The sequence below is a fragment of the Pundamilia nyererei genome, unplaced genomic scaffold, assembly GCF_000239375.1.
Source record: "Pundamilia nyererei isolate P.nyererei 1_Seehausen unplaced genomic scaffold, PunNye1.0 scaffold00313, whole genome shotgun sequence".
NCBI lineage: Eukaryota > Metazoa > Chordata > Actinopteri > Cichliformes > Cichlidae > Pundamilia > Pundamilia nyererei.
The window spans coordinates 303,381-315,963 of NW_005187714.1; the positions used below are offsets into that span (position 1 = coordinate 303,381).

Below are 12,583 nucleotides of genomic sequence, written 5' to 3' on the forward strand. Positions count from 1 at the left end.
GAGAGTGAATGAATAACGGAATTGTAAAGTGCTTTGGGTGCCTAGAAAAGCGCTATATAAATGCAATCCATTATTAGTTACACCAGTCAAATAAACTGGACTTTGAGGGTCAAACATAGTCAAGCGTTACCCAGTTTGGCACCATAAATATCAGAAAACAGTCCAGTTTAAGCAAAATCTAATGGCAGTTAAACTTTGTCTGTACACAAATCACATGTATATTTAAGAGGAATTAATCACAGCTTATTTCAAATGCCACTGTGCATAACACTGCACATGCATGACGTTAGCTACACCTGGCAACGTAACCTAACATTAGCAGTGACGACAGCAGTCTTCTTTCCTTCCGCACGTCTATGCACAATGCATCTATGTATTGCCAGTTTAGTCAGCACAGCTCATATACAAATGCTCATTTTTGACATTATAATACTATAGAGCTCTGCAGGTATTCTCTTTCTCTACTTTGTGTGCATTAATAAAAAACACGAATAATTCCAGTAGATTAACAGAGTAGTATTTCTGTTGCTGACAAGTGAGGGCACCAACATTTAATTGTCTAGTTGGCGAATCTTCCACATCCACAGTACAAGTTTAAATCTTGTTAATAAGTTGGTGACAGCTGGAGAAATCAGTTAGGAGCCCTCGCTATTTACCACATTTAAAATACCTTTGAGCAAGGCATTAAAATAGGTTTTATTGAACCTTCTGACATTTTGAATTAAATATTAATTTGCATATGAGATTCTTAATTGTTGTCATATTTGCTACATCTGGCTTTTTATAAATTATTGCTTAAAAATGAATTGTGCAATTTATTGAGGTTTTTCAGGGGAGGGGGATTAGCACTGATGATGTAGAAGCTCTCAAAAAGTAATGCATCAAATATGACACACTTTGATTTAAGGGGTTAATGCCCAACCTGGGGTCATACTTGTGACTGTAACTGTTTCGGTGAACATACAGCAGGTGACTCTGGGTGCAAAGCAATGCTTAAATGGCCCTCCATCTGCAGCACAGACTATTATTGTTCCTGCTGAATTGGAAACAGGCATTAGCAGAAAATACAGTATATGGGAATGAGGCTACAGCAGGTCACAAACAGCTCTGAAATGGTTCGATTTGTCTGGAAGCTTGTGCTTTTATCTTGATTGACTGTAAATGAATGAGAAATGTCAACACGTGGTGGCCTCAGTGCAGCAGTTAAACCTGTCTTCGAACAGTAACAGGTCGGCCATGCTGCCATACCAGCCAGGACTCTTCTGAACACTCCTCATGAATTAATTCACTTTGAGATTAGCTTGTTTAACATCCCTCCAAGCACTGTACTGTCGCTCCAGCTTAAATCATATATGAATCTGCGCTGCCCCCTGCAGGCTGGTATTTGCATGTGCGAGGAAGGCTTCACAGAAGTGCTGTCAACCACTGGGCAGCTGGACCAGTGTGCCCCCATCCCCATCCTGGAGATCCCCACAGCAGGGGACAAGAAGGGGGATGTGAAGACCAGTCGTGCCATTAACCCCACACTGCCCACCACCATCCAGCCCGGACGCAACGGGCGAACTTGGTACCTGCAGCCCTATGGACCAGGTCAGACCATCACACACTCATCACACCTTATGCAGATTCATAGCACTGTTTACCAAACTACAGGTTATCGTCAGTGTTAACAAACATCACAAATGCAAGGAGAATACAATTGTTTTGCTGCTGTCAAGTGAAAACCTTTAAAAGACCTCTCCAATGCTCATTTGCACCTCTATACTGTATTTCTTGGACTCTACTAGAGTAATTTTGTATGTTTCACAGGTCAAAATGATCCGTATTTATCTTACACATGGCCTCTGCCTAGCCCCTCAGTTCATCTGCCGTCTTAAAACAACCTTTTTGGTTCCTGTTTTTAGGCCACCTGCACTTTCAGCCAGTTTTCCTCTGATTGACGGCTTCTCACAAACAGCAGATGTATGAGGCTGCTGTGCTAACAGCCAGAGCTGGTTTTAAAAATAAAAACTCCCCCCATCTTTGACATGCAGTGATATGACAGAAAATAAGAAAAACCATAACAGCACCCCCATTTAATCTTTAAAATGCCATGTGTTGGGGAACTACTTAAAGTGCTGCTTTACAAGCTTTTCTTTCTATAGAAAAATGAATGTAGGCACAACTATTGCATCCTTTCCAAAGCAAGCCTTTGCTTACAGTGATGGTAAACAAGTATCTGTAAAGTAAAGAATGTGCAGAGAATAATAAAAACTCCTCCATTTCAAGTTTCTGTTAGTGTGGCTGAAGGGAAAAGATTTCCGAGTCCAGCGTCTGACTTTTTCCAACCTACAGAGCTCCACATAATCCTTGAAGTGAAGTTAAGACATAAAGCTGAGAGGTTTTCACATGACAACAGCAGGACGTGCTTTACTTTCAGTGTGTTTGGGCGGATTTAGTGTTGACAGTGCTGAATTAATGTTAGCTTGTACTTGCAGCTCTGTATGAAATAAAACCAACATGTAATATCACACGAGTCCCTTTGGATGCACTGATGAAGCTTTCCTACCTGCTCTTGACTTCCGCTACATTAACGTTTGAGAGCGGCGTCTGCACGGAGCGTTGTGACTGATGATGAATGCGAGAACCATTTAGGATGCGAGAGCACAGAACAGATTGAGTTAAAGTGTCTCAGGAGCAAACACTTCCACATCCACAAACCATCACTTACAGTAACCGTTGCATTGTTTATCTTCCATATGCTTGCTTGTTTTGCAATACAATGCTTGCTGTTATACTTCACTAGCGTAAGATATAAATAAAGATGCAACTAGATTATATAGCTTGTGATTTGCACTGTGATCAGGTCAACTTTGGGAACAAGAGAAAAGCAATTGGGCATGTTTGAGAAATCGACACTTCAATATTTTTTGCAAGTGCCGCATACTTACTGAGTACACACAGAGTACTTACAGGGTACTAATTGCATAAACACGACTGTAAGCTGGAAAAAGAAAAAAAGATGATGGGTGCGTGTTTGACAGTTATAATGCCCCACTGCGTCACTGATTTGTCCTGTATGTGCCAGCTTCGGTTTTCTGGTCTGACGTCAGAGTTGTGCTCGTCTAAGGAGCTTGGAAAGAAAACGACTGGGGTTCTTTAAGTTTTAACAAAACGTAATCTGACAAAATATCTATTATTCTAAATTAAATGACTAAATTGGCTAAAAATATTTTCTTACAGTGCCGAGATTTATTTTGGCTCCAGCTCTGTTTGAGACATGGTCTCTATAAAGGAAAAATTCAGATTTCATTTAATATTTCAGTCTATTTGAGTCTATTTCTACCCCCTGCGGAGTTAATAAATTATCACTCCATTATTTCTGACACATTCTACTAATTATTAAAAAAAAATAAGAGACAACATGTTTACATGACTGCGAGTGACAGTAGTTTGGGAAATGGACACTAGTACACTTTGCAGTCTGTAAGCAATGATCACAGATCACTTGTGTGAAGTCAGCCCCTGGCCCATTTAACCGTCAGGCTCTGGCTCTTCGCTGCCCATCTGACAAAAGCTGCTGCACCCTGAGAAAATACACAGAGCACCATTTATGGATAACAACATGCTCCGCTGGTTTCTCATTCCCGGTATTTTTTGCCTTGTTTTCTTCCACTATGCCCCCAGATAAGTACCTGACTCTCAGGATATTACACTGTAAACCACAAGCTATGTGATTTATTTATTTATTGATATTAGAGGGATGCACTGATCCAATACTTGAATCGGATGTTTATATCAGTTCAATCCTAATTCACAAAGCAGGATCAGGTATTGTTGACAGTGGGTCAGTCTGTTCAATAATTCTATGTTTGTCTGCGATTACTACACCACACATCAGCAGCTGTTAGCAGGAGAGCTACAACAGTAACAGCAAAGCATCACCAGTTTAGACATATTTCACCTCAAACTGTGGTTGAGTGATTTGACACCACTGAAAAGCTCCAACATCGACAGTGCTTTCTGTATTACCTTCTCATTGGCAGCCTTTTATTATTAATAAAATAATCTAACACAGTGTGGTAAAGCAGATTATTATTTCACTTGTTAAGGAGGAAAGGCTGAGAAGGTTTGGACATGTGCAGAGGAGGGATAGTTGATATACTGGACAAAAGATTTTGAAGATAGAGCTGCCAGGCAGGAGGAGAAAAGGAAGAACATAGAGAAGATTCATGGATGTAGTGTGAGAGGAGACGCAGGGCTGCTGTGACAGAAAAGGATGCGAAGGAGAGGGCGAGATGGAGACAGATGATCCGCTGTGGAGACCTCTAAAGGAAACAGCAAAAAGAAGTAGTAGTTGTCAGCTTTACTCCACTCAGGATGCTCGTGTTTGTATGAGAGGTGATGCACTCACATCAGACCTGGAAAGCAGAAGCTGGTGCAGCTGTAAATCACAGCAATATACAGTAATGACTCTCACAGTGAGCTGAAGGGAGACTAGTGCATGATGAATAAAAATATATTATTATTTTATTTAGGCTATTAAATTAAATTAAATTTCCTTACGCATAAAAGAATGAGTCCAAGTCTCTTCCTTAGAGTGAGGAATATAGCTTATTAATTTGTCACAGGATCAATACCGTTTTGGCAGATACTCTGAGCCAGTGTCTCTCTATCATATTGGAACTGGAAAAAGTTGGATCAGTGTGTCCCTAACTGTTATAAAGTACTGCAGAAATCTTCACAGAGTCCTTTTAATGGCTTCTGGTTCCATGTCAAAGTGTAAACAGACAAACTGACGAGCTTCCTCCTCCACAGATGGGAAGCTGAAGATGTGGGTGTATGGTGTAGCAGCTGGAGCCTTTGTGCTCCTCATATTCATAGTGTCTATGATATACCTAGCTTGGTGAGTTGATGAGTTTAATCTCCCCTATAATCATCCTCCTCATCCTCATTCATGAAACTATTAACATTTTTTACCCCCCACCCACTCTGAGTTCAAGCGTCCCCTCCCTCACATCATTCCTGTTTTTGGTTTTGGATTTTTTTTGTCTTTACTTATTTTGCTTGCTTCATGCCCTTCCCATGTGAGAGCAGCAGCTACTGTGCTAAGGTGCATCGCTCACTTAAGGCCCAAGAGTCTGATGCCAATGGGACGGCAGTGTGGATGGGCCAAAATGCACACGAGATGACTTACACCTGCCCTGATTGCCAAGACCTAGCTCAAAGCAGCAGCAGCTAAAGAGGATGTGGAGGGTTCACCCCCACCCCGACACACCCTTCAGTATAAGTACCTGCAAGTCCCTGAGCTTTCCCTGTGACCTTTGTCAAGTTGTCACATGTCCTGCCTGACTGGCTCAGTGAAGGTGCTGGTCCAGGTGAGGGCAAACCACCCAGAATATGTTTCTCTCAGTTCTCGTAGAGATCTTTTAGCGCTCTTAGACACACTGATGTTAAGTCACCCTGACCTTTTCTCTACCCACTGCCTTATTTTAATTATAATCACGCACTCCAAGTAAATCTACACACATCACAAAGCCAATTTATAATTACAGCTGATTGCAAACCATAGTGTTTCTCTAAAAGATATATGACAGAGCCCCCGTGATGTCAACCATTTGTTTAGGACAAGAAAGAGTCCACGAAACATTGGTGTTTAAAGACAGGTTACCCTGTTGTATGCTGTAAAGTAAGCTTACTATCGCTATATGACATCACTTTCTTAGTAACAAAGAATGTAACATCTGTAACAACATGATGACTTCCTGTTAAATGATGACGTTTATACTTACCAGGTCCAGCTAATCACAAATAGTGAGAAGATATTAAACATGAATCCCAGAAGACAGCTCGAGAGTAAAGAGGTTGAATAAGAACTTGAAACCACTTCTGTGTCTGTACACTCAACAAAAAGTAAGAGCCAGGAGGCGGTCAGCTTACACTGAAAAACTGCAGAGAAAAGGTCAGCTCTGGCCAAAGTTCAAAAGTACAGCTACCACCCACAGACTTGGTGTAGACGGACGTAGCTTGTAGGTCAAAAGAGTGAAGTGATGGTGTAAGTGCCTTAAGCCTGCATTCTTTTTTAACAGCTAGCAGGAGGCGACTCCTCTGATTGTACAAAGAGACAAACTGAAACTTTCTGGGAGAAAAACCTTTCGCTCTGTTCTTATATGACCTTGGAAAACACTCGTTTTTTGTTCTAAGGCTCCAGATTCAAGTCTTAGTGAATACAATACGATGCTTATTTTGGAAAGTCAAAAATAGAGTTTTAAAACACCAAGATGGCAACATTAAAAACACTCAGCTCAATTGTTCCCATCAGGATTTCAATAAAGAAGAAAAGCGTTACAGCGGCTACATTCACGCAACGTAAGCCACGATTGTTACAGTCACCATTGTTACAAAACTAAACTGAAAGTAGTCATGAAAAACATTTTACTCAGCTTAAATAAATAATAACATCTGCATTAATGCTATTTTTATGAGACTGGGATGTCCATATGGCTGTATTGTGCTTTTCTGAACTCCTTTTAAATCTGACCCAGACATTAAAGTTACATTATATACCCATGCATTATAGCTCATATTTTAAAAAATTAAAATAAGGGCTCAAAAAGTAAAAAAAAAAACCAAAACCCAACTTCAAATAAAGACATGGACAAAAATAATGATAATTTTCTTAATACACAGTTAGGTTTAAATCAATAACTGTTTCATAAGCTTGTTACATGTTTGTATGAAAAACTGAACAGTTCAACTAGTAAAAATATTTGATTCCTCACAGAAATACAGGAAATTAGAAATGCTAGAGTCTCTGCACTGCTGAATAAATGCAGTTATTTTACAGCTTATTTGTTTTAGGTTATCAAACAAAGTTATCCATGAATATCATAAACTCAACTTAGAGAGATTGTGTTAATCACAAAACTGTGATGTATTTTAAAAAAAAAACTTTTTATGTGTGAATACTTGTTAGCAGAGCGGAAAAAAGGTAAAAGGAAAAAAGTTACACTTCAAATGTTTAAAAAATGACATTAAAAATAACATTGCTACAGTGGACATGTTCTTCACCATCATATACTTTCATCATACTTCTCAGAGCTCGTGTAAAATTATTTTTCTCTCATTTAATTTTTTTTAAACGAGGGTTAATACTAATGTGTGGGAATAATCGTCTTGTTTAAACTCCAAGCAGAATATGAGCAGACTGAGATGATGACATTAAAGAGACATTTAAGTATTAACTCCAGGCAAGGTTTAAATCAGGTTTAGATCTCCACGAGGCTGAAGTGCTTTAATAAAACGATGTCACGCTGCCCTCTTGTGGACAAAGATGGAACCATAGCAACACATGCCCTTTATTTCCTTCCCAATCAATATTGTTACAAGATAAACACTCTTTGTTCCTCTGTGTTCCTTTACTTTAAAAGACCATAATCTATAAAGTAGGATAAGAAGATAAGAAGTTCAAATAGCAATCAGTATTTTGTTAAATAAATGTAATATCAACCTTTGGTGCTTTTCTTTGGCTTATATACTCTGCTTCGATTTGGCCTAAAACACGCTCTGTGTCACTTTTAACATCAGGAAATTTTAATGACCATTTTTTTAACCTTATTTAATTTCTTCTTTTATTTTAAATAATCGTTTAACTGAAAAAGATTCTTTGTTATTAAGAACAAACACAGCTACAGCTGTAGTGTGATCACGCATCACTACAGATGAGGTGTTTGATGAACACGTTTTTGCTGCTTGCTTGAACGTTTGCTGTCGTTTACTCTGCAGCGATTTTATCAGCTCTTCATCAGAAAAACTATTCACAGGAAATTCCCTAGAGTGTTCCTCTGATTGTGCTCACCAAATCCAGTGCTTCAAAAAGCATTTCGGTACATTTCTCGTAATTAGACTTTTTTTTCTGGTTAAAACTAGATAAAAAAAAATCTTAACAATAGAAGTTAAATGATAGAATACACAGCAGAACTAAATATTGGCTTTAATGATTTCAAAAGCCGTTCTCTATGGGATATCAGATGCTTCTGAAAATGTCTAATATTACACACCTCATTACTTTGACACACCCTGATGTTTAAGCAGCACTGAGAGCTCAGAGAAAAGCTTTGTGTCTTTGCTTCATCTAGAAGATTTTTTCCTCTCTGGTAGAAGAGGTCGGGCATGTGATCGTCTCTCTGCATATTAACTCACTAATAGCTCTTCATCCTTTTAAACTGAGATGTATGAGTCTCATTTCTCACAAAAACAAACAAACAAAAAAAACTGTTTGTTTAAAACCTGTTAACCAGTACAGTGACTGTAGTCTGGGCTCTACAGCTTTTTAGTTTTTAAGGTAACCTGAGTCGTAGTTTTTTTTATTTTGTTAGGAGGTTTTTTGTAGCTGTCAGATTTTGAATCCCATGAAATTTCAGAACCAATGATGACATGGTTGAAATACAGAAGCCTAAAATAAGGTGCAATCAAATACTGAGTGAGTAGAACCATATTATATAAATAAAACCATACCTGATTTAAACTCTGGACCATTTTTAAATCATCATCGGCCAGTCCTGTTTTGACAACTTAAATTGCTCTTCTGCGATATTTCACTAGCTTTTTTCAAACTGACCTAAATTTCATTTCAAGGATCATCAGTAGTAATCTGATCCTGGTATCCAGACATGACCCAGAGTGTCACATTATTACCCCCCCCCCCCAAAGAAAAAAAGCATGAAAGCATTCAAGCAAACCACCTGAGCTGTGATACATGCTATCCTGGGCCAGCATACTGAGTATTTTAGCCACAAACATTCACCAACTGCTTTAATCTTATGATTTGGCTCCCGGCCACTCAGTGCTCTTTCTCCAAAAATTAAGGAAATCACAACACTAGCAGAGGTAGCTCAGCAGGTTGAACGGCTCATCTGCCAGATGAGCTGTTCTACCAAAAAGATCAGGCTACTCCATTGGGTGAATGAAGCTTGTAGTAAAATGTGATTTGAGTGCCCAGTTTAATGGTCAGAGTGGGACATCCAGGGAGTCATCAAAACAAGGCATGGCCGTTCCCAAGGAAATTGTCTATATGAGTAAATTGGCCACATTTAATCAGGTATGGGTCTTTTTTTCTTTATTGACTGTGTTGCAGAACTTTTGTCATTACTTATGCCAGATGTCACCATGATTGTTTAAAAAAAAAAAAAAGCACACACACAGTTTATGATGTGATGTAATATCTGCATCCTTTTTTAAGGTCAAAAACAGAAGTGAAGAGCTACTTTTGAACAATTGCTAATGTTTTTATTAAGACTTAAATAATAATTTAATGGTTTTTAGGAAGTCTCATTGGTTTTGTCATTTTCATGGGATTCAGAACAAAAGAGATCAAGGCTATCGTTACATTAAGTATTGATAATTTATTTGTGGACTAGAGATACTTGAGAAGGTTCACTATCAGCTTAAAACTGGGAACAGGTATTTTTTAGATTATCAAAAAAACCCTGAAACTACAAATCAAAATTAGGAAGCAAAACACAATTCATATGGACATCTTTTGCATTTTTCAAAACACTTTCCCTCCCCCGTTTGTGACATCGCCTCACCTGCATTGTGTGCCTCATAACTGCCATCGCATTTACCCAAACACTTCATGATTAGAGTGAAAGCAGAGTTGTGTTCGGAGAATCTTTCAAGTGCCACTCTGACCCCGTTTTCATCTTTCCATACAGCAAAAAGCCAAAGAGACCTCAGAGACAGAGACAGCAGAATAACCGACTAAAACCTCTGACTCTCGCCTACGACGGGGACACGGACATGTAGTCCTCCACGAGCTGCTTCACCCAGCACTTCACCTGTCACAGAGACCCACTTCATCATGCCATTACAGTGAGCGACATGGATGTTTGCAGCGTGAATGGACACGTCACGGAGCGCAGAAATGACGGGAAATCCTCTTAGCAGAGACACTGGTGGGGTTTAACCATTTCAAGTAGAGCTTCATTCACTCCTCTTTTGTTTTCTCGACTATTTTCTTTTTGCAGAGCTTTTATGACCTCCAGCGTGTTCAAGGAAATGCCTTTTTTTTTGCCCCCTACACACCAGTATTTCTGTATTGAAAGACTTGTTTGAGACACTGGAAATGCTGGGCGCAGAAGACAGAACCAGCCCTCCTGCTGTCTTTGAACATGGCAGCGCAGGCTCTAGCTCTTCCCCCGCGCTTTTTCTGCTTGTCCCTAAAAATGCTGAGTAGCTGGGGGCTTAGGATGCTCTGACGCTTCGCACGTTGCCAAAAGTCACCGCAGGGAAGAGGAGGAGGGAGAGGAAAATCTCCATAAAAAGGTTTGGATTCCTTTTTCTCAATCCTCAACTGGGTTTTGACTCAAATCTCTTTTACGGTCTTGAACAAAAGGGAGGCATTACTTCTCCCTCTCTTTTTTTTCCGGCTTGATTCAGAGGCACACAGGCCTGTGTTTGTGGGATAAACCGATCTGTATGATGCTGATGGAGGAGTAGCCTGCAATCAGTTGTTCATGGAAACTACTGCCTGCCTGCCTGCTTGCCTCCACCCTTGCTTTGTTTCAGGCACTACATTGCACTATATTAGTGCAGCATGATATGCACATGTGACTTCTACTTTCTATTGCCATAAAACACTGCCTCTTCCACAGACAAAAAAACAAAAACATAAAGCAGAGGAACAGCTTCAGTCAACACGAGAACATTACAAGGGAAGCAACAGCGACAGGAAGGGACGTTTAGACGTGTCACGTTCGATAAAACAGGTGTGAATCTCAAGTAAATATATGTATAGATTTTATTTCTCACAAACATCGGACTTTTTGGTTGTAGTAAAGTCGCTTTTGTGGTTTGTAGATTTCGTCTGGTGTCATCACTTTATTTCTGCCCAGATGCAACTACGATATCAGCAGGTATTAACTGATCGCCTGCTTTACAAGTTCTTTTTTAAATACTTTTTTTTAACTCTTTACATACAACAGATCATGTGCAAACACTCAAATTTTGCAGTAAGTAATAAAAAAATGGACACTGCAAAATTTTAATCATTCATGTCATGCAAATGTCGTTTCTGCCTTACTGACGATAACTGAATACTAACAGTCCTCTAAGACAGTTTAATACTTGAATGGGGCAAACGTCAACACTACAGTACGTTTAGACAAAAAAAAAAAAACAACGAAATTTTCTTTCGAGGTTAGGTAGATGGATCGAACCAGTTTTTAAACTTTTTCATGTAGTAAGTATTATAGGTGCTCTATTGTTTTCAGTCACACGAAACGAAGATGAAATATTAAAAAGAAAACAATCTGTACAAACAAGTATACAATATGTTAATAATAAGAGAACACGCTTCTGAGTTCAACGTAAAAGCAAAACTGGTGTGGAGAATGTTTACTTCTTTTTGTTGGATTTGTAAATAACAGCAATTTTTTTATTTTTTGGAGAAAAAAAAATCAAAGTATGTGTACATTTATTTTGTATTGCACAGAAAACGTTTAGTTTGAATATTGCAAAGTGGGTGTATGATATTGCTGATTGTTGTTACCATGATGCAAGTTGTATGTTGTGACAAACAAACAAAAAAGGAAAGCAAAAAGAAGCGGAAAAAGATGAAGAGTCGGCCATTTTGTACAGGTTGTTTATATGTATGGGAAGAAATACTAAAAATAAATGCGGACACGGTTGTAAACACACAAAGAGAAAAGTTATGGAGTCTTTTTTTTTTTATTACTTTCTTTATATGTTCATTAAGGAAGAAAACCTTCAAATAAAAATACTTAAAACTGGCGTTAAAGGAGTTGGAGGCTGGATTTTGTATTAGAGAGCCATCATCACAGCCATCCCCTGTTTGCTAGCACTCTAATGGCAATAACACACTTCAGTGCATAAACTGTACAAAAGAGATGGATGTAGCCACCTTAAACTTACTCACTGGTTTCAACAGCTGTTATAGACTCTAGTTTCAGTCGGGCATAGCTTCTAGATCTGAAAACTCCACAAGTACCTCAAACCAGCATTCTTTTTAATGGCCACTGGGGGGCGATACCTGTTTTGCAAAATGCCTTCAGGTCCAATAGAAATCTATAGGAAAACACTCAGATTTGATCTCTGACCACTATCCTGCCAAGTTTGTGATCTCTGTCGCTCACATCGGGTTCTGTTGTTCTTTCGGCTGAGTGTGTTAGGGCTCACCACAGTGGGTCATCTCACCCTATCCCCTTTCCTCTGCTCCTCTTTGTGTGCGTAAAAGATGAATGTATGTTTATGTTTATACTTATTTAAGAGGGATAATGCATATTAATTAACAAAACTTCTTAAATTCATGTGTCAGATTTAGCCATACAGGCTAATTTCCCTACAGTCCCTGGATGTTTCACAGTCTGGAAGGTGAAGCCTACGCATTAGGGCCTTAAACACAGATATCTGTAGTCATACTGACCAAAACATGACACCCGTATAAATCTTATCCAGGGACTTCACAAACCTTCATGGCAGAGACTTCATGGCAACTACATTGACCTTTTAGATTACCTGTGGTGTTATTGAACATGACCTCAAATGAGTGACTGAGACAATAAACCCATCAGGGAATTGTTAA

General features: G+C 39.0%; 1 protein-coding gene across 6 annotated transcripts in view; it reads left to right on the forward strand.

The window, feature by feature from the left end:
* thsd7ab (thrombospondin, type I, domain containing 7Ab) overlaps positions 1–11,677 on the forward strand; it is a 200,170-nt gene extending 188,493 nt beyond the window's left edge. For 4 of the 6 annotated variants that reach the window (XR_312239.1, XR_312241.1, XR_312240.1 and 1 more), the window contains 4 exons: positions 1,377–1,590; positions 4,798–4,885; positions 5,077–5,357; positions 9,696–9,742. Coding sequence is in view for 2 of the 6 variants with exons in the window: in XM_005751475.1 (XP_005751532.1) it covers positions 1,377–1,590; positions 4,798–4,885; positions 9,696–9,786 (393 nt within the window). In the remaining 4 variants the exon portion in view is untranslated. Of the gene's footprint in view, positions 1–1,376; positions 1,591–4,797; positions 4,886–5,076; positions 5,358–9,695 lie in introns of all 6 variants that reach the window. The other 2 variants (XM_005751475.1, XM_005751476.1) reach the window with 1 other exon arrangement.
* Positions 11,678–12,583: the final 906 nt, after the last annotated feature.